We start from the raw sequence: 27405 nt of genomic DNA on the forward strand, positions 1-27405 counted from the left end.
TATTTACAAATATAACAGACTTAAAAAGTACAAATTCTCTGTATTATACTTAATAATTTATTTCCATTGCATTAATACTATTCTTTTATATAAACTGATCCAGTCATATGCTAAACTCATTCAAATTATTTACATGAAAATAGATTTACATGTCTATATTTGAATAGTTATGCATTATCAAAATGTTTTTTAAAATCAACTTCAGCTATCAGAAACTGCTGAGTCATCGTGATAAGCAAAACATTATTTTAAGTTATTTTTAATTCAATATGCATTGTCTTCTAAAAATAACGCTTCAGTATGATATATATTCTACCCAAAAAGTTAATAATGGGTGGATAAATAATGACAAAGCATCAAATACGTTTAATTTTATCAAAATGTGTCCCTGCTGTGAAGTTCTGTATTTTCGCTTTTGCGGGTCAGCGGTTCAGAGTTACCTCCCTTGAAATATTTTCGATGTCGAATTAAACTAAATTGCTTTTTTTTTTAAATTACCAAAAAAATATTTTTATGCTGTTTTATTATATTACCTATTACTATATACATCTATCAATATCTCAGTGAAATCGCCCTTTTTGGGGCAAAATAAGACGTATTCAAAGTTTCACTTGCCTCAAAAAAAGTCTTTTTGTAGTCGTTCAACTTCGGAAACAGGATATACATCAATCGGAAGGTGTGTACTTGTCATAACAACAAAAAAAACGTGCAAAATCGTCATCAAAATAAGCGTATTCTGGCCTTGAACAACACTACCAATTGTGAACCAAACTCGTGACATTTCGGAATATGGGCGCAGCTGCGCCCCTAGCGGCGGCTGCGGTCGCTATCATAGGGAAAGGATGGAGGTGGATCGAGCTATGGACTCTGTTAAACCAACAAAACACAATATATAACGTGACTGCTGTAATTGATTGCAACATATAATCACCCGTTAAATCTCCTGACATCGTTCTTCCAAGACCGTGAAATGACAACTGAATAGTGAATTTAAGAGGTGTGTGTATCTTAAATGTCTGCAGCAGGACACCCGTCATCTGACTGTCAAAACACGTGAATATGCCGGAAGCGAGATTACCGGATGTTTATTATTTCTGTATGATATACTATATTCCTGTAAGCTATACAAGTAAACAAATCATTCGTGTAATGCAATGAAAGGAATGTTTGTTTAACAACACAGCCCCGCCCCCCCCCCCCCCCCCCCCCCCCGACACATTGTTTAATCAACGGCCAAATTACATACATGTATAACGTTTTAAAGGAGGAACGTGTCTCAGTGGCACGCGCTCGTCTACACTGCAAACGGTCATCCCTCACTGGATTCGGTTTTTCACGCCGCAAGAAACAGCCCACGACTTACAAATACATCAATGATGATAATGTAGTGTGCCGTTCGTGGGAAAATTAATATAAAACGTGCCTTGCTGCTTTTTATACGCCCATCTATGGTCGTATTATGGTATGGTGTTGTCCGTCAGTCCGTCTGTTAACTTTTCTTGTCCGGACCATATCTTGCATACAGGACCATCAAACCTCTAATGTAGGAACAACTTTGGATGACGTTGTGTCGCGTACTACTACTAGGTCATTGTGACCTACTTTTCATGGTCTACTGCACATAGTAAATCACTGTCTGGACCATATCTTGCATACAGGACCATCAAACCTCACACGTAGGAGCAACATGGGATGGTGGTGTGTCGCGTACTATTAATAGGTCACTGTGACCTACTTTTCACGGTCTATTGCACATAACAGTAAATCCTTGTCCGGACCAAATCTTGCATGCAGATGCATACAGGGTTATCAAACCTCACATGTATGAACAACTTGGGATGGTGGTTGGTCCAAACAAACTGTTCATCATCCTATTGCAAAAAAAATCACATAATTAGAATTGAAACATACCCGCAACATATTAATTAATATAGATATGGTTTTCCATCAAACTGCTGATGGGCGTATCATGTACCTCACCGATACTCTTGTTAGATAGGAGTTGCCGCCCGGTTCCTAGCTCACCTCGCTAACCGCTACACCGAGACAACAAGCGAAATAAACATCTCATTTAATATACTGCTCTCGAAACAATACTTCATTTCAGCTTTGTAATATGGTATGTTAAGCACAAGACAAATACATGTCTTAGCAAATCTGTGTGTATACTATGACTAATGCATGACTAAATACTCTTATTGCAAAAGTTATACTTTAATGAAACGTTGGACGCATTCCAACACCCTACCGGCCTCGGTGGCGTCGTGGTTAGGCCATCGGTCTACAGGCTGGTAGGTACTGGGTTCGGATCCCAGTCGAAGCATGGGATTTTTAATCCAGATACCGACTCCAAACCCTGAGTGAGTGCTCCGCAAGGCTCAATGGGTAGGTGTAAACCACTTGCACCGACCAGTGATCCATAACTGGTTCAACAAAGGCCATGGTTTGTGCTATCCTGCCTGTGGGAAGTGCAAATAAAAGATCCCTTGCTGCTAATCGGAAAGAGTAGCCCATGTAGTGGCGACAGCGGGTTTCCTCTCAAAATCTGTGTGGTCCTTAACCATATGTCTTACGTCATATAACCGTAAATAAAATGTGTTGAGTGCGTCGTTAAATAAAACATTTCTTTCTTTCATTCCAACACCCCTTATTTGACTGCTATAATAGACTCGTCCAGTGATCGATCCATAGTCGCCTTAGGTTGGGTGAGAAATATTGTCGAGTTACTGAGTAATTTGTATTTTCTGTTATTTTGCGAATTTTAACTTCTTAAAAACATTTAATAGAACTCAGAACAGCGACATCCCCTACACAAGTAGCCGACTAACGATAGAAGAACATCCAGACGATATCGGTGTTGAGTGTATGCAGATCGAATGTCGCATACTACAACAAACATACTGAGAAACGATGAAGAAATCAAACCAAACGAAATTATTACCACTGTCGACGACGTTTTCAACGTCAAAAACTATCAACACATTCTATATCATTATGTCCTATGTACATGGTGTAGTTCACAGACCGAACCAAGTCGACGACGTTTTCAACGTCAAAAACTATCAACACAGTCTATATCATTATGTCCTATGTACATGGTGTAGCTCACAGACCGGACCAAGTCGACGGATCGGGACCAGCCTTGTTTGGGGCTACGACGGGGACGATGCACATGACCCTACTAAATAAGTCCCGAGTGGGCGGATATTACACATGACTTTAATAGGGTCAAGGCCACGACAGGTATCCACTATGGGCGATCGTTGTCCTCGTCAAGCCTAGGGATGACACGCACCTGTACACCAAGGTCACTGTCCTCTAAGTAGGTCAGGGTCAGTCTAAGTAGGTCAGGGCCAGTCTAAAGGCCACCGCAGACATTTGCAACTTTGTCGCATGCAACTGAAATTGCATGATTGCAAAGCAACTTTTTGTCTCGTTGCACTGATCCGCACACACATGCGACAACCAGCACTTTTTGTCTCGTTGCACTGATCCGCACACATGCGACAACCAGCACTTTTTGTCTCGTTGCACTGATCCGCACACACCTGCGACAACCAGCACTTTTTGTCTCGTTGCACTGATCCGCACACACATGCGACAACTAGCACTTTTTGTCTAGCAGTATTTGTTTCGACGGTGGTCATCGAGATATGTTATGACGTAGAAGACTGAATTTACGTAAAGTTGCACTGAATTGTCACGCACGCTTTTTGGTCCTTTAGGATATAAGCACACAATTTGTGTAGAAAACCTATATAAACATAGCCTATCTGGTATTCCAAGCGCAGATTCCATCTATGCGAGGCACATCTCCCGTTTAGCCCTTTTGCTATATTCAGAGGATGATGTGTCAAAAAGATATGGCAATGTCTGCCACATCACCACTAATTCATCCTATTTTTCTGTAGACCACATGCTGCTGGAGGCTGCCATTTTGAGCCATGTGATCACTATCTATCCGTTCATTGTCAGTTTAAATTATTTCGTCAACGTTTTGTTGCATTGAGGGCGCACACGTTTGCGACATCGTACAATTAGATGCAATTACGTGCAAAAAAATCCATTCCCAGTCTGGAGCTCGACGCGGTAAGACGTGTTTGTTTCGCTTGTGCACAATGCACGTGTTTTCGCGGCTCGACTTGGGAATACTTCACTTCGTTGTTTTTGTCAGCGAAGTGAAGTTTTTTACTAGATGTATGCGGCCATTGGAACTGATTGAACGCTGGAACGCTTCTCGTTTCGACAGTCTGCACCACTAGGTTGGATTCTTTTTAGCGAGATTCCTTGCCTCCACGTCATTTCTCCATTTGACTATGTTGACTTGCGGGTTTTTTCGTGACTCGTATGACAGCCATTATGCAGAACGCCACGGTTGTTCGTGTTTAGTCTCTACATGTCCGAGCCTGTCCTAGCAGCACTGGAAGATTGACCGCCCCACTCTAAGAAGAAATAGGAAGCGGAGTCGGCCCCTACTACTCTTGTCTAGACTTTACTTTGTTTTATTGTGATACCATCTCGTAACCTCCGGAGCTGGGCCCGTCCGCACCACTATACCAACCCATGACGACTGGACTATACCCTAGTCTGATATTCTCTCTCTCGTTCAGACGGATCCGGCTTCTCAAGATCTGTATTTCAGCACAGCACTACACCTTCAACATCTATTGACTGTCAGTCTAAGGGTTTTCTTGACGGGATGCAACCCATCTCGTCCCTACAAGCTGTGCACCCTAACGGCCTTAACGAGGCCACTCACGTGGACATATAGATCGGACTTTAAACTTTTAGACCTTCGTTCAAAAGTTTATGTCAAAATTACTCCTCTTTTTAATATTATTAAATAGTCCGATCCTCTCTTCTTTCTCTTATTTATTTTTGGACTGTCCTTCTAAAATGCTCCAAATTATATAAATATTCGATCGAGCAGTCAATTCTTTTTCTTTTTGGCTTGTAACTTTTTTCTTTCTTTTTTTTTTCTTTTTTTTTTAACTTCTATTAACTTTTTTTACTAATTGCTATTTTCAAAATTCTGCCCATTACAACTCTACCCCCCCCCCCCCCACCACCACCACCACCACCACACACACACACACACACACACCTCCATCCCGAGTCAGGCCACCGATCTTATCTAATTTCTTTTTGACCACCCTATCTAATCTAGCGATCAAATTTAATCAGTAGAATATTTTTTTTATTAATTATATTAATTACAGATACGCATCAAAATTTTGAAGGCCCACTATTTAATTTTTGGATGTAAATTTCAAAATTGTCCGCTTAATTTTTTTCTGTTCCGGGACAAGCCCCTGGCCATCCAGAGACAGGCCCCGAGACGGACATGCTCGAAACTCTAGTGGTATATGAGCATGTAAAAATTATTCGCACTCGCACTCGCACTCGCAATAAAATCAAACATATTTGATCGGAGTAATTTCAGTTGCAAAGGTCTGCGGTGGCCTTAAGTAGGTCAGGGCCGGGTCAGTAAGACGAGGTCACGTGACAAGATAGTGACGTCATCAAGGTCACGGTCACGGAAAGTAGGCCACGACACTATATAGGCCTTGTTACTACTCATAGTTGAAATTATGTACAACCTTTTCACCAAAAGATAAAAATATCAAAATAGGGTATCGTATCATTTTAGTCAGTGATGCGTCCTATTGTGAAATGGTGTGGGAGTCTTATCATAAAACTGTTTAAAGGCGTCCATGAGTGTTTGGACGACATAACCTGGCTGATCAAACAACTTTTCTGCAAGAAAGATATATTCGTCTTTAAAATCGACATAATATGATGAGTTGCCCTACTAAAGGAATATCAGAAGTTGCTAAGTATATACACCACAGGCACAGACACAGAAAGAATATTGCTGGATATGAAAGGAAAGCGGACTGTTGATAGACTACAGGAAGATATTTTATATATATATATATATATATATATATATATATATATATATATATATATATATATATATATATATATATATATATATTATATCAAAATAAGAAACAGATTTTATACTTTCTGCAATGTCCTTTATTTCAAACTCTGGTGTGTAAATTGAAGGTAGGACTAATATCGCAATTAACATGGGTAGTTCAAAATGAATTCCAAAACGCATAAACCGGCCTCGATGGCGTCGTGGTTAGGCCATCGGTCTACAGGCTGGTAGGTACTGGGTTCGGATCCCAGTCGAGGCATGGGATTTTTAATCCAGATACCGACTCCAAACCCTGAGTGAGTGCTCCGCAAGGCTCAATGGGTAGGTGTAAACCACTTGCACCGACCAGTGATCCATAACTGGTTCAACAAAGGCCATGGTTTGTGCTATCCTGCCTGTGGGAAGCGCAAATAATAGATCCCTTGCTGCTAATCGGAAAGAGTAGCCCATGTAGTGGCGACAGCGGGTTTCCTCTCAAAATCTGTGTGGTCCTTAACCATATGTCTGACGCCATATAACCGTAAATAAAATGTGTTGGGTGCGTCGTTAAATAAAACATTTCTTTCTTTTCCAAAACGCATAAGGTCCAGCTAGGTGTCGTAGGTCATGGGCTTATATAGATAGTTTAGGCAATCGAAAGATATTGTCAGTTCTATGTCTTGGTGGTCATAAAAAAAAACACCATAATAATAAAAAATATTTTTTAAATGCCCAAGGGTGCTAAGTTGGCACCCTCTGGATTCTCTCAGTCACTACCTTTCAAAGGTGCAAAAACCGCAAAAATGTATAAATAAATAAATAAATAAATTTAATGTGTGGGTAACATTATTAGTAGCCCGAGTACTTTGACTGTAAGAGAGCTAGACGGACATTTGGACATAAATACGCTCTCTCTGTTCTGGCGCCCGTCTGTTATATTTGATACACCCGGATTAGATCCACTCGGTTCAAATTGTTATAGCTAATGAATGATATCACTACCAGTCCTTGGACCATTTCCTGGCATATCAAATGTCGTGATATGCTATACTTTTCTAAATGCGCACGGCGAGTTGCTTCCCTCTATTTAGCAAATTTAAAATGGTGGAGACATTTTTTATGTTAATTGTTATTGGAAGTTTTATTTTGTTAATAATGATGCAAGTACTTCAATCGGGATTTAGTGAGTACGATAGGTTATACATTTTTGATTTGTGTGTCCATTTGTTTCACTATTTCGGTTGAGAAACGGTTGAAACATGGTGCCACAAGTTTTGAATACCAGCTATAAACTTTATAGGGTATGTAACAATATCTTGATGTAGAAAGAACCACACTTCTACGTCCCTTCGGATTAGTGATACATGTACTGTTCTGTCGGTGGGGGTGCTGTTAACTGAATGGGGAAATGTAGAGAATTTTATTTACGACTAGTGTAACAATAGCCGGCGATTAATAAATCAATGTGCTTTAGTGGTGTCATTAAACAAAACAAACTTTAACTACTTGTTTTTAATAGTGCAGAGTGTTACGTGAACATTTTATTTTACCTGTCAACGTTAAAATTATGTCGAGAAATGTCAAATTGTGTGATATTTGATCAGACGTATAGTTTCTAGTTTTTTCTTCTTATTTGCGCATGTTAGGAAATGATTGATGGGAAAAGCCCGGCAAATTGTGACACGTGTTTTGGTCATTACGCTTTGTTCACACATTAATATCATTAGTTATTTAGGGTACCCCCTGAAGCTGAATATGTCAGTCACAATGTCGAAAGGAGTAAGTGTGTTTAATTCGTATGCAACAAAAAGCTCGCGATGAATACATGATTAACCTATCATTTAATTCATTATTATAAAAAGATAAAAGTAGTTTTTAAGTATCGCGATAGGCCTACCGTGAGTGCCCCCTCCCCCCAAGAGGGAAGTAAGGAGTGATTGTTTTTTATTTGATGATGAGTGACTGAAACTTATTAACGTGTCCATATACCACGAAGTTTTCGAACACGCTTGTTTCGAGCTTAACCTGTGTTTGAGGTGAGCGGAATTTGGAAAGACCAAAAGGACCCGATTCATGCACTCTACTCATGTTTGGACAAAGTGAAATCCAAAAATGAAATTAGACTGCTCGGCCAAAAACGTTTTAAGGTGATTTGAGCAATTTAGAAGAGCTACCAAAATAAAGTGTGTGGGACTGTTTATTTAAAAAAACAAACTTAAAACGCAACACACAAATACGGGGATGAGGCATTTATTGCTTCAAATAAACTACAATTATACACTAACTACAACAATAAAAATATTAAGAAAACAATTCATCTGATATTCCTCTTTCCACCACAATAATGTACATGTATTACTACTAATATATAATTGAATTCCTACTTGTTTGCATTAATTGTTATAATTAACTACTAAATGGTAAGAAATTTATATATAAAGGTGTGGGTGGGAGTGATCAAATTTAAGCAGGTACTTTAAGCGTCAGTACCGCAAGCGTTTGCATACTTATTAGACTGGCATGGTACCAAGCATGACAGCAGGCTCGAATAGTCGCTTGTTGCCGCCACTGCTAGCGGGCCAATCAGCGAGCTGTGGGTGTGGCTGTTCCCATCCCATCAAGCAGCCCATGTGTGTGCGTTTTAATCCTGGCATTATCTGCGCTAAGCCAACGCAAAAATTTTGAATGCCAGCAAACATTTTAAAGTCTGACTAAGCCCCAGAAAAGAAAAAAAGAGGTTACCTGGAGGTGAAAGTTCTAAAGGGTTGGCAGCGGAACTGATGGTGTGGTGATTGGGTGATCATGGCTGATTTCAAGAGTCCTTGTCGATATACCCTGTTCCACTACGGTGTTAGGTAGTAGGTGTTGCGCTTCTCCACATGCTGGAACTGGTACCGCCCCTGACCAGATGGTGTCGGTCTTCAGCTTTCTTACTGTAGGGGACGATCAGTTGAGAGAGAGAAGTAAACTCCCCCTTAACACGCAGTATCGAGCAGGCAGCTTGTTGCAGGTGATCCTCCAAGTGCTTGGCTGATGTCCGGGCGGGTCCTGTTCTGACACTTTCCTCTTGGATTCACGCACTGCATCCGCTGCAACAACAACAACAACCGGTGGGCTGGATGGTGGAGTCGTGACTATATCGTGTTCCGTCTCCCTTGGTGCTGGTGGAGGAGGGGCCGCCACTGTCAGTTGAGCTGACAACTTTGACAACCCCTTCGCAGCTCCTGATGTGGTCCGCATCTGAGTAGTGGGGGTCAAAGAAGCAGAAGGGACTTCCCTTGGCAGTTGAGCTGCCGGGTTTGGTCCCCTCTGAGCCACTTTAGGTCGCCGTCACCTCCTACTGGTAAATCTCGGTCTTTTGTCTCCGTAGATGAGCATCACAATAGCTGAATTCCCATCGTGCTGGACGCAATACTTGGACAAAGGTCCAAGCTCAGACAGCAAAGCCGAAGGATATTAGTATTTCTACGCTTCACATGACCACTAAACTGGCCGCTAAGTATCTAAGATTACTGCACATGCGCCAAAAACTGGCATGCATCGGCAATAAATATTGTTAACTATGTAACCTGTTTCGGTGGATGATACATTTAGTAGTATAGCTTTCAGCAAAAACTTTCCAACATAAATGTTTTCAGTGTTTTATCAAAACATGTATAGGCTATTGTTCAACAAAACATGCACTTAAAATAATTTATACTTTAAAAAAATAAATATTTTAAGGCAAATTACAAAATGGAGCCCTTGAGAACATTTTAGGAAAATGAATATAATAATTATGTTGTCTTGCGCCATTTCTGTTATAATTTGAGCAAATGAATGGTTATAATATGGTAAAATTGTTTGTTTAAAAAATATAAACTGCATTCTGAGTTTTAATAAATATATAAAGAGATATATTTATGGTAAAACATATACATGTAAAGACCATATATTTTTGGCAAGTATCTGTAAAGAGAGAGTTATTAGCAGATGTGATAATCATGTGACTTCAATAACCAGATAACAGTACAGCTGAGAACAGACAGAAATAGTTTTCTTTCAAATTATAGTCTTTGAAAATCGTAGAAAAAAGGTATAAAGAAACATGCCATGTTTATGAATGGGTAAAGTTCAATTGTGCTTTCTTTGGTCGTTTTAACTTTTATTTTTATGAATATTTCTGTGAATATGACAGACATTTGTTTACTTTCCCCATGCAAAAGTCAAGGGATCTAAGTATTTAGTCCACAGCAAAAGCGCCGTGGGGAATTAAAAACTCCATGGCATTGCCGATTGCCATGGGCAACTGCAGGGGGTGAACAATGAACAGTTATTAAAGGGACACACCCTAGTTACGTTTATTTGTTAACCATTACAGCGTTGTTTTTCGCTATTAAAGCCCATTTTTCACAAATAAAATTGCACTTTACTTACATTTTATTTTTAGAATACACATTTCCATTCACCTGAAGTGCTTTTTGGTAATCCTTACGTTTGTAAAACCACGAAATACATTTTTTGCATTTTTTCACAAAACGTGTTGTCGAGAAAAAAACGTTAAGCAAGCGAGGTCCAATCTATTTTTAATGTCACAGACGTTGGTATATCACGTGACCGTTATCGTTTGGTTCGGTTTGTTTTCTCGTGCACGGTTCGCGCAATCAACATCCGATTTGTTGTTCATTTGTGAGATTTTTCTTCACAGTTCGTGAACATTTTCAGTAACAATAAAGTTCAGACAAGTAAGTGTCTCAATACAAAACGTTACAAACCCTTAAAACCAATAATTTTGCTAAGTCTAACGATATCTGGAGAGGGGATACAACCAGGACAGAACAGTTGGAACATGTCCAGGAGAGGTGAAACGAACGCACCCCAAGTCTGTGAAATTTGTCGTGACGTAGGCATTGTTGTGCTTCTACCGGTGACATCAGAATACTAACTTTCAAAATTATTTCAAGCAATTGGGACATGGGGATTCCCATGGTATTTATCGATATAAAACCTGCTTTTTCACTCCATTTGATAAAAACGTGATCTAAGTGTGTTACAGGTTTGTAGATTAACCAAATTATAATTTATTTTCGCTGGATGGAACTAGGGTGTGCAGCTTTAAACTGCTTTCTTCTGCTGAAACCAGACAGCACAGTTAGTTGGAGCTGCTAAAGTCCGAACCAAATTGTTAGTAACTATGGTAAATTACTCTCCTACCTTTAATTACCATTACATTTCCCCCAACTTTTGTCCAGACACAAGATGTGAAAAAACAATTACAGTGACACAGATTCCACATATGAGACTGTAACGATGTCACCAGTATTGACTTCGCTGAAATGTCATAGGGCAAAATACATGCAGTTTTCTGCAGTTTATCATTTTACTTTTGTATCCATTCAAGAGGGGTGAAAGCCGCTGAAGTTTGCCACATAATTTAAATGAAATCAATGTGCTCTAGGGGTATCTTTAAATAAAACAAATTTAAAAATAATTACTATGATGTCATCAAGTTTGCTTTTGTATCATAACATGTTGTGATGTTAGATTAAGTCATATCCATTCACCCCTCTTGGAGAGTATTCCTTAAGTAGGCAAAATGGCAGCTGGCACAAAATTACATGCTTTTTGCCCTCATCGATCTTAGCAAAGTCAATATACGTGACATAGCTTATCATCTAGTATGTGGAATCTGTATCATTGTAACGGTTTTTTCAAGATTTCTGACTGGACAAAATGTGGGTAAAATCTTAACGAAAAATAAAGGTAGGAGAGCAATTTATCATAGTTGTTAACAACTTATTTCAGACTTTTAAGTATAGTTGGCCAATCCAAAGTGTTTGAAGCGAGACTGTATGGTATCAATGTATGACATCAGCAATGTTTAGTTTAATACTGACTGGTATTTTGCCTGTGACAAAACATTAGAACAACAGAAGCAGATGAAAAGCACTATTTTGCCAAAACTATCCTTCGCTCGGTCATGTGACAAAGAAGTCGCACATTCCTGTTTTTGTGACAGTAAACACCCATGATCCTCAAGACAGCACTTGCCGTCTGTCGAAACCATTTTCAATCTCTATTGTACACTAAATAAGGAAATAAGAGCCAAATGTTTTTAAAGTAGGCTTTATTTTCCAGATGCAACCAGAGCACTACAACTGGTATATAAAAGGCCATGGTATGTGCTATCCTGTCTGGGATAGTGATCCCTTGCTACTAATGAAAACATGTAGCAGATTTCCTCTCTAAGACTACATGTCAAACTTACCAATTGTTTGACATCCAGTAGCCGATGATTCATATATCAATGTGCTCTAGTGGTGTCGTTAAACAAAACAACCTCGTTTTCTTCTCTTTTTTCCCAGATGTATATTAGAAAGAAAGTGAATTTGGACTTAACACTAGAACTTTCTGTTTTTTAGGTGCGTATTAGAAAGAAAGCGAGCGAGTATGAACAGCTTCGAGATAAGAATGTTGAAGAAAACAAGGCAATGGTGAGGTGGCTCAAATTTTAATCTATATATACTTTCACATCTAAATTATCGCAAACCACAGGAGTTCAGATTTTAATATATACTTTCACATATAAACTATCGCAAACCACAGGAGTTCAAATTTTAATATATACTTTCACATCTAAACTATTGCAAACCACGGGAGTTCAGATTTTATGCCCTGTGATCATTGGAATCGATGGAAAACTTTTTTTGAAGTAATATTACATATAAATGTTACATGTACATGATAATGCGTAACAGATTTTCGGTTCCGTGATTTCGCCAATGTACATGTGTACTACTGGAAACCATTGTTTCAGCTAAATCCTGCACTTTTTATCAATATTACCAGAAACAGTATGTTGACTGTAAATATATCAGGTCTGGGACAATTATGAATAATATGTATTTTCTTGAAATTATTCAAGAGAAAGTGATGGAATGTTTTAGTTAGTCCAGGGAAAGTTGGGGTAGGGGGGTTGAGGGGGGTGAAAATTGGTTGAATATAAAAAAATAATAATTCTTTAAAAATAATACAACAAGCTTGATGGCACATACTTTGTACATTGGATAACCACCTTTGATACACCAGGCATTGGGCACTGATTGGGATGGGGAATAAAAGTGCAAATCAGACAATGGTTCCACTGAAAGGATTCAATCCTTCATCTGTAGCACCTCACAGTGTATAAACCTGATGTTCTGTTGGTTAATCATCATTACTATTGTGCGGCCTGCTTACGTGATTTTATTTGTTTCAGTTGGCTCAGCTGATGTCTGATTTGAAGGGATCACTGCCCTGTGTACCGCCTGTTCCTAAGGTAAGTAGAGTCGTGTCCCAGCTGTTGCATACCTGTATTTTAGTATTGTAGAGATCATATTGAAACATTATGGAAACGGTTCCCATGAATCTTGAAAGTAGTATACTGTTATTAGAATAGACTGGTGATTGCAGTCATGTGCTAGGAAAGACCATGAAAAACACCACTGAAAGGTTTTTAAAAGGTTACGAAAAATATCTTTAGAGTCATGGAATTTGTTAACAAAGAGTATTTTCAAACCTTGTGTTAGGTAGAAGCCCTCGGGGTGGCAGCAGGTTTCTCTTCATTCTCGAGCATCACAATGATGTTTTAGACCGACCTCAAATAGTCATACGATGTTTACAATGGTCCTGCGTGTTGGTAAATATGTATTTTACTTGTATATGAATACCTCCATTGCCAAATAGCTTTAGTTTATAATAGTCCAGAGTATTTGTAAACATTTATCGCTCTTAATTAATATGCTCATTCTCAGATTTTCAGATCTATGTATGCCTGTATTTACATGTTATTAAGTTTTATTCTACCTGCTTTATACAGAAGCCTCGCACCATTTCCAAAACCAGTCATGACGTTCCTCTGCGCAGAAACCCGAGAAGAGAAAGCAGATTTGTACCGACGGGTCTGCCAATGATGACCCGGTCACAAGGTCGTCGTGGGTCAGTGTCATCATCAACATCGTCTTCATACTCCACGACACCCGCGTCAACACCAGAGGTAATTACTAGAATTGTTGAGGTTATATTTTATACTAGTCGACGCTTGAGGTAATTACTCATACTGTTGAGGTTATATTTCATACTAGTCAACATCTGAGGTAATTACTCACTGTTGAGGTTATATTTCATACTTGTCAACATCTGAGGTAATTACTCAAACTGTTGAGGTTATATTTCATATTTGTTAACATCTGAGGTAATTACTCACTGTTGAGGTTATATTTCATACTTTTCAACATCTGAGGTAATTACTCATACTGTTGAGGTTATATTTCATATATTATATTTCATACTAGTCAACACCTGAGGTAATTATTCAAACAGTGGAGGTTATATTTCATACTAGTCAACACCTGAGGTAATTATTCAAACCGTGGAGGTTATATTTCATACTAGTCAACACCTGAGGTAATTATTCAAACCGTGGCAGTTCTGTTTCATACTACACAACACAGGACTAGCTCTGGCACTGGCATTTCAAAAACACTTGGCAAATTTTATTTTAATTTGGCAAAATAATTGCATGTAATAATTGTTATTTTGTTACCAAATTACTGGTGGTTTAAGTTTAATAGATAAGTTGGCAAAATGTTCTGCTAGTCCTGCTTGAACACCTGTGTAAACACCTGAGGTAAAACTCAAAATGTTGAGGTTATATTTATGCATCAACACTATTTACGCAAACTGTTGAAGATACAAGTCGTAGCTAATGGAGCTGAGCATTAATGTTAATAGAGCTGTTGATAGAAATATTCCCGTAAAAAACCCTCTGTCTTTGTTCCATTTTAGAAAATGGTTGTGCGGTTCGGATTTTTCCGAGGAGCTAGCCGAGATGAATCTGCTCCAGAAGATTTAGGTCATGAAGAGGTTCGTTTCACTTTTTTATATATTTGTATTTTATTTGTCCTTATTAGCCCTCTACTGGTCCAACTGGGGCGAACTATAGGTTTCATCTCTGTCTGTCTTTCGGGGGGGGGGGGGGGGGGGGGGGGGGGGGGGATGTAGATCAGTGGTACAGCGCTCACCTGATGTGCAGATGGTCTAGGATCGATCCCCATCGGTGGACCCATTGGCCTATTTTTCATTCCAGCCAGTGCTCCACAACTGGTGTAACAAAGGCTGTGGTATGTACTATTCTGTCAGTGGGTATGGTGCATATAAAAGATCCCTTGCTGCTAATCGAAAAGAGTAGCCCATGAAGTGGCAACAACGGGTTTCCTCTCAATATATGTGTGGTCCTCAATCCATAAGTCTGACACCATATAACCGTAAAATAAAATGTGTTGAGTGTGTCGTTAAATAAAACATTTCCTTCTTGTTCCTGTCTGTCTGTCTGTCTGTCTGTCTGTCCATCCCACATAGTTTTCCTGATCTTCTTTTTTTTTCTCCATAATGTCGCGAGATATTGTTTAGCTTTATCATATGTCTTCATGTGTTGATAAATGACACGCTATTGATTTGAGACAAAATGTGACGCCTGGGACTATTGATTACTGCACGATCACTAAACATTTCCTGTTTTTCCAGGACACCAGCTGTATGTTTCCCCCAACTCCAGTGAGACACAGAGTCACGATTCACAACACAAAATCAGCTGAGGAGATAACTCAGGAGGATATAGATCTCGTGGCAAACTTCGTCAGCGACAAGAGTTACGACAGTATTTATGTTAGTATACAAGTCGTCTTCATACTGCTATTTAGGATTCATCTTCACACTAGCTGAGTATGGTTGAGAGGGGTTTTTTTTGTTGTTGTGGATTGTTTCTTAATTACTAGAAACTGTTTACTATCAGACTGACAAACCTTAATATACCATTTATGTTTGTGGGGAGGGGTTGTATGGGCAGGGAGTGGGGGTTCTACAAAACTATCAGTTTATGATTGTTAGATATCTTTGCTGTCCGTTACATGTGTTGCTATGAACGGACAATTTGTCTTTTTCTGACTGACATTTTGTTTTGGGGGGGGGGGGGGGGGGGGGGGGGGGATGGTATTTTGAATTTTGTAAATCTATATCAAAGAAATGTGAAAAACTTTGTCTTTATTAGAATATTTCAAAATATATTGATTTGTGAATCAAGGTTTGGGGCTTGATTTCGTTTGCCACTTGATGCTGATCACTTTCCAAGTGTCCTTAATAATGATGTGAAGACGGTGTATATTATTATAATATTATTAAATGTATTGTTTTATAGGCTGGTGGACTAGTAGAAATTCCGGCGGGCATATAAAAGAGTGTTAAATTAATATTAAATTTTAATTTTTAATTTAATAATTACTAACAAAACTGTGTATGAGATACACATAGGCACAGATGCTCTTCATTGAATTTTTTTTTTTCATTGCTTGCATTTGTTATTTCAGGGTTCAACGTGCCATCAGTGTCGGCAAAAGACCGATGACATGAAGACGATCTGCCGATCAGGGGGATGTTTTGGTGTTAGAGGACAGGTAATAATGTAGACAATCTGCCGATCAGGGGGGTATTGGACAGGTAATGATGTAGACAATCTACCGATCAGGGGGGTGTTAGAGGACAGTTAATGATGTAGACAATCTACCGATCAGGGGGGTGTTGGACAGGTAATGATGTAGACAATCGGCCGATCAGGGAGGTGTTGGACAGGTAATGATGTAGACAATCTACCGATCAGGGGGGTGTTGGACAGGTAATGATGTAGACAATCTACCGATCAGGGGGGTGTTGGACAGGTAATGATGTAGACAATCTGCCGATCAGGGGGGTATTGGACAGGTAATGATGTAGACAATCGGCCGATCAGGGGGGTGTTAGAGGACAGTTAATGATGTAGACAATCTACCGATCAGGGGGGTGTTGGACAGGTAATGATGTAGACAATCTACCGATCAGGGGGGTGTTGGACAGGTAATGATGTAGACAATCGGCCGATCAGGGAGGTGTTGGACAGGTAACGATGTAAACAATCTGTAGATCAGGGGGGTGTTTTGGTGTTAGAGGACAGGTAACGATGTAAACAATCTGTAGATCGGGGGGGGGGGGTGTTTTGGTGTTAGAGGACAGGTAACGGTGTAGACAATCTGCCGATCAGGGGGGTGTTTTGGTGTTAGAGGACAGGTAACGGTGTAGACAATCTGCCGATCAGGGGGGTGTTTTGGTGTTAGAGGACAGGTAACGGTGTAGACAATCTGCCGATCAGGGGGCTGTTTTGGTGTTCAGGGACAGGTAACGATGTATTCATGTTTATGTCTATGCTTGTAACAAAGGAGTAAGTTCCAGCTCACAGGCCCTAATCTTGCCGCTGAAATTGCGTTTTTTTTTGGTCAAAAGTTGCTTGTTAAGTTATTACCAGTAGCGAGAAGTCGAAGTCTCCATAATATTTAGGAACTAATCTGATTTCAAAAAACCTAACTCGCTGTATGTCGGACAGTGTTTTTACTTTGGGCCACACTGTACATCGATGCATGTAGTGCCGTTTGATGTGACCAGTCGAGTGTTGTTAATCTTCGGCCACATTCATTTCAGTAATGCCAGAAAATACTCATTATTACTTTCATTTGAACATACTGGCACCGTATCACCTACTTAATAATATCACTTTTTTTAATGAAACATACAACTGTTTTGTTTAAATGTTATTACTGGAAGTAGTATTTTATATCAAAATATTACAATTAGAAACGAGTTGAAATTCAGAATTTTCCCAGTTGAAGGCGAAGACTGGAGAAATGTTACGAAATGTACCGAGAAATGTTCACTTCGCCTATCTTTATCAAACTTTTCCCCTTTTATTCTGAGTAGGGAGAAGTCACTTCTACTTTTTCAATTTTAGATTAGGACCTGGCTCATGGTCGTGTTCGCTCACTAAACTGGTTTATGCACAACATATGATCAGATGAATGTGATAAGATAAGATTCAATTGAATTGGTAGGAAAGTGGGATATTGTACTTTAATGTTAGATAATTCTGGGCTGTTTTTCTCTCTATACTAAATTGTGGATGTGCCATGATACTCCTCTTTATCTTGTGTGAGACTTTTTCTCTTATTTTGTAGTTTTGTGGTCCATGTTTAAGAAATCGTTACGGAGAGGATGCTAAGGATGCTCTGAAGAATCCTGTGAGTTCAGAATATACGTGACGTGACCTAGTTACATATCCTTTATAGATAGTGATTTTATGATTTTCAATAAGATTGCCCTAATGTCTAAAAAAAATTTTTATGGAAATTAAGATGTATATGTAATTCAGAGAGAGGAACTAGGATACCCAATTATTCTAGGCACCACAACTGATATATCAAAGGATGTGGTATGTGCTGTCCTGTCTTTGCTGCTGATGAATGAAATATGTAGTGGGTTATCTCTAAGATTGTATGTCAGAATTACATACAGGGATTTACCTTGTTTTTCTGAAATGGGGGTCCCTTGGACTCACCTCTTTCTTTTCTGGGGGTCCCAACCTGAAAACAAAGGGTCCCAAAACCACACAAACGACAGAGAGCTGCAGACAACAAATCACGTGTATACTATGTTTCATTAAAGTAAATTTAACAAGCTGTGTTGTTTTTCCTTTCGGGAAATCAATGTCGGTATTCATTGTTTATTCTTTCAAAATCAACATTTCACTTTGATCTGTATAATTATTTGAACCATTTCCTGCAAACTAAATGACACTCACAATACCATGCGTGTTTATGAATCGTGCTACTTGTTTGTTAATGCAAATCAGAACATTTAAAGGGACACACCCTAGTTACGTTTATTTGTTAACCATTACGGCGTTGTTTTTCGCTATTAAACACCATTTTTCACAAATAAAATTGCACTTTACTTACATTTTATTATTTAGAATACACATTTCCATTCACCTGAAGTGCTTTTTGGTAATCCTGATGTTTGTAAACCCACGAAATGCATTTTTTGCATTTTTTCACAAGACGTGTTGTCGAGAAAAAACCGTTAAGCAAGCGAGGTCCAATCTATTTTTAATGTCAGACGTTGGTATATCACGTGACCATTATCATTTTGGTTCGGTTTGTTTTCTCGTGCACGGTTCACGCAATCAACATCCGATTTGTTGTTTATTTGTGAGATTTTTCTTCACAGTTCGTGAACATTTTCAGTAACAATAAAGTTCAGACAAGTAAGTGTCAATACAAAACGTTACAAACCCTTAAAACCAATAATTTTGCTAAGTCTTACGATATCTGGAGAGGGGATACAACCAGGACAGAACAGTTGGAACATGTCCAGGAGAGGTGAAACGAAAGCACCCCAAGTCTGTGAAATTTGTCGTGACGTAGGCATTGTTGTGCTTCTACCGGTGACATCAGAATACTAACTTTCAAAATTATTTCAAGCAATTGGGACATGGGGATTCCCATGGTATTTATCGATATAAAACCTGCTTTTTCACTCCATTTGATAAAAACGTGATCTAAGTGTGTTACAGGTTTGTAGATTAACCAAATTATAATTTATTTTCGCTGGATGGAACTAGGGTGTGCGGCTTAACCAGTTTGTTTTATTCGCCTGGGAATTTCTGATTGTGTTCGGCCTGTTGACGAGAAGTTCTGAATGATTGCAAATCTGCGATCTCTTTCCGGAAATTACTAACTTTACCTGATTAAGCGCAGCAAAAGATAAAGACGCAGTGTTCCCAGAGATTAAAACTTTTTGTTTTCGATATGGGGAATCCCCATTTGAATACGCAGTTTATAGGTAGAAAAGAAATAGTGTGTTACACAGAATGATCGGTCTTTGATGGTGGACAGGGTTACTGAACATGTCAGCTATTTTATCACGGGACGCAGTATCTCTATTTTTGCGGGTCCAGTTAAGTTTTAGTGCGTCCTATACGCAAGTTTTGTGCGTCCGGTATATCCCTGTACATATGTTTGACATCCAGTAGCCCATATTTAATAAATCAATTGCTCTAGTGGTGCCATTAAACAAAACAAACATGGATGTGTGGACTAGTCCTTTGTAATGGGGGGTGTTGCAATTGTGTGTGGTGGTTATTACAGCAACTGTCTCAAAGTTTCACAATGACTAAAATTATTTATTTTTCTTGTGAAATAAACTTTTGATATTTTCAGTTTAACTTTATTCAATTCAATTAATAAAATATGAGCATTTATTTCTGCAAGCGATATAGCACTTGTTGGTCATTCCTGATGTAAAAGGTTATTACATATTTTTATTTCAGAACTGGATCTGCCCCCCCTGTAGAGGTATATGTAACTGCAGTTTCTGTAGAAAACGGGCTGGAAAATCATCTACGGGCATTCTGGTTCATTTTGCTAGGGAGCATGGCTTCACCGATGTTAACTCTTACCTTCAAAGGTTTGTTAAACATACATATGGCCACAATGCTAAAAAAAAAAAAAAGAGAAGAATTTTATTGTGCTACTTACTTTTTATACGCTTATCTATTGCCGGACCATATCTTGCATATAGATGCATACAGGACTATCAAATCTAACATGTATGAACAACTTGTTTATGTATACTGTACATAGTTGGGGGCGAGCCGTAGCCCACTGGTAAAGTGCGCGGTTGGTTTGGGATTGATCCCCGTCAGTGGGCCCATTGCGCTTTTTCTCGCTTCAGCCAGTGCATCACGACTGGTACATCACGACTGGTACATCAAAGGCCATGGTATGTGCTATCCTGTCTATGGGATGTGCATATAAAAGATCCCTTGCTGCTAATTGAAAAGAGTAGCCCATGAAGTCGCGACAGCTGGTTTCCTCCCTTAATATCTGTGTGGTCCTTGACCATATGACCAATGCCATATAACCGTAAATAAAATGTGTTGAGTGTATGGTTAAATAAAAACATTTCCTTCTTTCCTTCCTGTACATAGTTGAGTGGTACCTTGAACAATTTGAATTGCGACTGGCTTTGACAATGGTATAAGATTTCACAATCTCTTTCACAACCAACTTTAGTCAAAATATTTCATCACAAAACCCAGTTTCCAAAGTGGCATTTGTCAAATTGTAAGTAAAAAAATGTGCTGGGTGAAATAGCACATAATCTACAATATTTTAAAAGTGACTTTTGTCTCAAATAAACATGACTGAAAGATTATTTTGCTTTGTGTGAATATCGTTCTATTTCAAATATACAAAATTGCAATGGGCCAAAAACAGCAGCAATTTAAGACCAATGCCCTGAATTTGTTCAGTGTTACGTTCTAGCATTCACAGCTATGTTAATGATGATGACCCACTGAATGTCAACTGCAGTAGAGAATGGATCTGATGGTATCGCACATGTCGAATAGTGAAGAATGTATGGCTATGTGTTCAGTGTTACGTTCTAGCATTCACAGCTATGTTAATGATGATGACCCACTGAATGTCAACTGCAGTAGAGAATGGATCTGATGGTATCGCACATGTCGAATAGTGAAGAATGTATGGCTATGTGTTAAGTTATACCAGATCTTCTAGAATTGTTTTAAAATCCACTAACTATGGGATCAATGATTTTTTTAATTTACTAGCCACGATTAAAAATTAACTAGCCCTACTTTACATTAAGTTAATATAATTTTACTAAATAATAGTAAATAATAAGGAGATAGATATTAAAAATACAAACATTAGGGTGGGGTCAGGATATTCATATTTACAAAATAGACTTAACTGCAACATTCTGACTACTTTTTCTTTCTTTTTTCCCCACTAACCGTCGGGCATGGCAATAGTAGTTATTTACTAGCCCAACATTGAATATCATTAGCCATGGGAGTGGGGCTACCATAATCTAGAAGCCCTGTCTGGCATGGCAATAGTAGTTATTTACTAGCCCAACATTGAATATCATTAGCCATGGGAGTGGGGCTACCATAATCTAGAAGCCCTGTCTGGCATGGCAATAGTAGTTATTTACTAGCCCAACATTGAATATCATTAGCCATGGGAGTGGGGCTACCATAATCTAGAAGCCCTGTCTGGCATGGCAATAGTAGTTATTTACTAGCCCAACATTGAATATCATTAGCCATGGGAGTGGGGCTACCATAATCTAGAAGCCCTGTCTGGCATGGCAATAGTAGTTATTTACTAGCCCAACATTGAATATCATTAGCCATGGGAGTGGGGCTACCATAATCTAGAAGCCCTGTCTGGCATGGCAATAGTAGTTATTTACTAGCCCAACATTGAATATCATTAGCCAACATTGGGAGTGGGGCTACCTAGAAGCCCTAATGGCTAGTTATTTACTAGCCCAACATTGAGCCCTGTCTGGTGCTGGCATGGCAATAGTAGTTATTTACTAGCCCAACATTGAATATCATTAGCCATGGGAGTGGGGCTACCATAATCTAGAAGCCCTGTCTGGCATGGCAATAGTAGTTATTTACTAGCCCAACATTGAATATCATTAGCCATGGGAGTGGGGCTACCATAATCTAGAAGCCCTGTCTGGCATGGCAATAGTAGTTATTTACTAGCCCAACATTGAATATCATTAGCCATGGGAGTGGGGCTACCATAATCTAGAAGCCCTGTCTGGCATGGCAATAGTAGTTATTTACTAGCCCAACATTGAATATCATTAGCCATGGGAGTGGGGCTACCATAATCTAGAAGCCCTGTCTGGCATGGCAATAGTAGTTATTTACTAGCCCAACATTGAATATCATTAGCCATGGGAGTGGGGCTACCATAATCTAGAAGCCCTGTCTGGCATGGCAATAGTAGTTATTTACTAGCCCAACATTGAATATCAACTAGCCATGGGAGTGGCCATAATCTAGAAGCCCTAGGCAATAGTTATTTACTAGCCCAACATTGAATATCATTAGCCATGGGAGTGGGGCTACCATAATCTAGAAGCCCTGTCTGGCATGGCAATAGTAGTTATTTACTAGCCCAACATTGAATATCATTAGCCATGGGAGTGGGGCTACCATAATCCATGGCAATAGTAGTTATTTACTAGCCCAACATTGAATATCACTAGCCATGGGAGTGGGGCTACCATAATCTAGAAGCCCTGTCTGGCATGGCAATAGTAGTTATTTACTAGCCCAACATTGAATATCATTAGCCATGGGAGTGGGGCTACCATAATCTAGAAGCCCTGTCTGGCATGGCAATAGTAGTTATTTACTAGCCCAACATTGAATATCATTAGCCATGGGAGTGGGGCTACCATAATCTAGAAGCCCTGTCCATGGCAATAGTAGTTATTTACTAGCCCAACATTGAATATTTAGCCATGGGAGTGGGGCTACCATAATCTAGAAGCCCTGTCTGGCATGGCAATAGTAGTTATTTACTAGCCCAACATTGAATATCATTAGCCATGGGAGTGGGGCTACCATAATCTAGAAGCCCTGTCTGGCATGGCAATAGTAGTTATTTACTAGCCCAACATTGAATATCATTAGCCATGGGAGTGGGGCTACCATAATCTAGAAGCCCTGTCTGGTATGGCAATAGTAGTTATTTACTAGCCCAACATTGAATATCATTAGCCATGGGAGTGGGGCTACCATAATCTAGAAGCCCTGTCTGGCATGGCAATAGTAGTTATTTACTAGCCCAACATTGAATATCATTAGCCATGGGAGTGGGGCTACCATAATCTAGAAGCCCTGTCTGGTATGGCAATAGTAGTTATTTACTAGCCCAACATTGAATATCATTAGCCATGGGAGTGGGGCAACCATAATCTAGAAGCCCTGTTTGGCATGGCAATAGTAGTTATTTACTAGCCCAACATTGAATATCATTAGCCATGGGAGTGGGGCTACCATAATCTAGAAGCCCTGTCTGGCATGGCAATAGTAGTTATTTACTAGCCCAACATTGAATATCATTAGCCATGGGAGTGGGGCTACCATAATCTAGAAGCCCTGTCTGGCATGGCAATAGTAGTTATTTACTAGCCCAACATTGAATATCATTAGCCATGGGAGTGGGGCTACCATAATCTAGAAGCCCTGTCTGGCATGGCAATAGTAGTTATTTACTAGCCCAACATTGAATATCATTAGCCATGGGAGTGGGGCTACCATAATCTAGAAGCCCTGTCTGGCATGGCAATAGTAGTTATTTACTAGCCCAACATTGAATATCATTAGCCATGGGAGTGGGGCTACCATAATCTAGAAGCCCTGTCTGGCATGGCAATAGTAGTTATTTACTAGCCCAACATTGAATATCATTAGCCATGGGAGTGGGGCTACCATAATCTAGAAGCCCTGTCTGGCATGGCAATAGTAGTTATTTACTAGCCCAACATTGAATATCACTAGCCATGGGAGTGGGGCTACCATAATCTAGAAGCCCTGTCTGGCATGGCAATAGTAGTTATTTACTAGCCCAACATTGAATATCATTAGCCATGGGAGTGGGGCTACCATAATCTAGAAGCCCTGTCTGGCATGGCAATAGTAGTTATTTACTAGCCCAACATTGAATATCACTAGCCATGGGAGTGGGGCTACCATAATCTAGAAGCCCTGTCTGGCATGGCAATAGTAGTTATTTACTAGCCCAACATTGAATATCACTAGCCATGGGAGTGGGGCTACCATAATCTAGAAGCCCTGTCTGGCATGGCAATAGTAGTTATTTACTAGCCCAACATTGAATATCACTAGCCATGGGAGTGGGGCTACCATAATCTAGAAGCCCTGTCTGGCATGGCAATAGTAGTTATTTACTAGCCCAACATTGAATATCACTAGCCATGGGAGTGGGGCTACCATAATCTAGAAGCCCTGTCTGGCATGGCAATAGTAGTTATTTACTAGCCCAACATTGAATATCACTAGCCATGGGAGTGGGGCTACCATAATCTAGAAGCCCTGTCTGGCATGGCAATAGTAGTTATTTACTAGCCCAACATTGAATATCACTAGCCATGGGAGTGGGGCTACCATAATCTAGAAGCCCTGTCTGGCATGGCAATAGTAGTTATTTACTAGCCCAACATTGAATATCACTAGCCATGGGAGTGGGGCTACCATAATCTAGAAGCCCTGTCTGGCATGGCAATAGTAGTTATTTACTAGCCCAATATTGAATATCATTAGCCATGGGAGTGGGGCTACCATAATCTAGAAGCCCTGTCTGGCATGGCAATAGTAGTTATTTACTAGCCCAACATTGAATATCATTAGCCATGGGAGTGGGGCTACCATAATCTAGAAGCCCTGTCTGGCATGGCAATAGTAGTTATTTACTAGCCCAACATTGAATATCACTAGCCATGGGAGTGGGGCTACCATAATCTAGAAGCCCTGTCTGGCATGGCAATAGTAGTTATTTACTAGCCCAACATTGAATATCACTAGCCATGGGAGTGGGGCTACCATAATCTAGAAGCCCTGTCTGGCATGGCAATAGTAGTTATTTACTAGCCCAACATTGAATATCACTAGCCATGGGAGTGGGGCTACCATAATCTAGAAGCCCTGTCTGGCATGGCAATAGTAGTTATTTACTAGCCCAACATTGAATATCACTAGCCATGGGAGTGGGGCTACCATAATCTAGAAGCCCTGTCTGGCATGGCAATAGTAGTTATTTACTAGCCCAACATTGAATATCACTAGCCATGGGAGTGGGGCTACCATAATCTAGAAGCCCTGTCTGGCATGGCAATAGTAGTTATTTACTAGCCCAACATTGAATATCATTAGCCATGGGAGTGGGGCTACCATAATCTAGAAGCCCTGTCTGGCATGGCAATAGTAGTTATTTACTAGCCCAACATTGAATATCATTAGCCATGGGAGTGGGGCTACCATAATCTAGAAGCCCTGTCTGGCATGGCAATAGTAGTTATTTACTAGCCCAACATTGAATATCACTAGCCATGGGAGTGGGGCTACCATAATCTAGAAGCCCTGGTTATACTGTTCAACCATTTGAATACAATCACTTGGTTCATTAATTAAATAACCAGAGGATTAAATGATTTTATCCTGCAACCATTGTTTCTATCCGTCGATTAAAGTCATAAACATGTACTAGCAGATTATGACTTTCATTACATTACAAAATCGCTCATTTAACCTCTAGGTCATTGTACAATGTAGCTCAGAATAATAGCTTTTCCATTTAATTTTTATGGTCTGTAGGATAAAGATGATAACTAGTTAATGACGTAGGATATCGGCTTTATCCTGTTCAGGCTGAATGAGAAATTTCCCATTTTTACCTTCACAGGAAAAAGCCGATAATCTACGTCATTAACTAGTCATTCTCTATAAATTTGGAAGATTGCAAAATGTGTCATTTAAGGTATGCTAATACTGAAATATTAAGTAACTGTGTTAATGGCTCAATTCTCACATCATGTTTGAGTTTACTATTGATCTTGTCTTTACAGCCTTAAGAAATGAAGATGTCAACCGGTCTTTCAAACAGTGGCTAAAGAATGACTTGAAATGGACAAAGATTTGACAGTAACCATACTACCTTGAGATTAACTAGTCTTTATGCTTTATTTACTGTTCAATAAGGAAATTAATCCTGTCTAAAGTCTGTTCGTGTGAAATATTTATTTCAATTTTACAAAGTTCTGAGTTTTTGATTTTGGTGTCAACATTATAAAATTTAATGTGAATTTAAAAAAAGTGCTGTAATTTTTTTTTTCTTTCCCCCTCTGAATAATTTTGTTTTGTCTCAAAAGTTTAATGAAATATGTTTTTACTTTTATTTTTTGAAATGTCTTTTTACTTATTATTCCTCTAATATTTTTAATGTAATGAATTTACAGGTCACCTCTTACGTATTATACTTTCCGATTTTAACACACCAAATTGCATAATGGAATAGAAACATGAAAGTAAAAGAGGAAAAACAACTTGTATATACTGCTTACAACAAGTAAGGGATATTCCCAAAACTTACCATGGCTTTATCCGTCATCATAATCTGTCAATAGAAGCAGTGGTTGCAGGATACATTATAATACATGCATGGAAGTAATAGGTTACAATTTATTCAATTCTTTGACTAAACCAGAAATGGCTTGATCTGATTGTTTTTATATTTTTACCATGTGAGAATATTTATCTACAAAACTGATGTTTTAAATATTTTTAAAACAAGACGACTACATTTTATTAACAATTTGGTCTGCAAATTGTTGCATCAGTTATATACATTGTTATCATGATCTTTTTCATTAGTGTTTTTTGTTCATTAACTTGTTAATATTTTTGTGGAATAAATACCATATTTTATTTTATTTGTGTGTTCTTTTTCGTGGTAATTTTCAGATATAACTAAATTAAAGGCCAGTAGATCTTTTTGGTATATATTTTTTAATATCATTAAAAATTACAGATTGTTCCATTGTAAGGAAGGACGGAAGGAAATGTTTTATTTAACGACACACTCGACACATTTTATTTATGGTTATATGTAGTCAAAAGATAATGAGAGAGGAAACCTGTTGTCGCCACACAATTAGCTACTCTTTCCGATTAGCAGTAAGAG

General features: G+C 39.0%; 2 protein-coding genes across 3 annotated transcripts in view; one reads left to right on the top strand and one right to left on the bottom strand.

Annotated features, from left to right (window-relative positions):
• LOC121382315 (pyridoxine/pyridoxamine 5'-phosphate oxidase-like) overlaps positions 1-1060 on the bottom strand; it is a 31695-nt gene extending 30635 nt beyond the window's left edge. The window contains exon 1 of the mRNA XM_041511897.1: positions 932-1060. Within this exon, the coding sequence (XP_041367831.1) occupies positions 932-1037 (106 nt within the window). The 5' untranslated portion in view covers positions 1038-1060. The remainder of the gene's footprint in view (positions 1-931) is intronic.
• LOC121382314 (cell division cycle-associated protein 7-like) lies at positions 864-27146 on the top strand. Of its 2 annotated transcripts, none has more exons than XM_041511896.1 (10): positions 864-997; positions 12331-12402; positions 13167-13226; positions 13767-13943; positions 14735-14812; positions 15473-15613; positions 16312-16398; positions 17983-18045; positions 20136-20272; positions 26291-27146. In XM_041511896.1, exons 2-10 carry the CDS (start codon positions 12400-12402, stop codon positions 26301-26303), a joined length of 759 nt encoding a protein of 252 aa, XP_041367830.1. In that variant the 5' UTR covers positions 864-997; positions 12331-12399; the 3' UTR covers positions 26304-27146. The 2 variants fall into 2 exon arrangements, with proteins under 2 accessions (XP_041367830.1, XP_041367829.1); XM_041511895.1 differs by lacking the exon at positions 864-997 and adding an exon at positions 7594-7708.
• Positions 27147-27405: the final 259 nt, after the last annotated feature.

Source organism: Gigantopelta aegis, chromosome 9 (assembly GCF_016097555.1).
Source record: "Gigantopelta aegis isolate Gae_Host chromosome 9, Gae_host_genome, whole genome shotgun sequence".
NCBI lineage: Eukaryota > Metazoa > Mollusca > Gastropoda > Neomphalida > Peltospiridae > Gigantopelta > Gigantopelta aegis.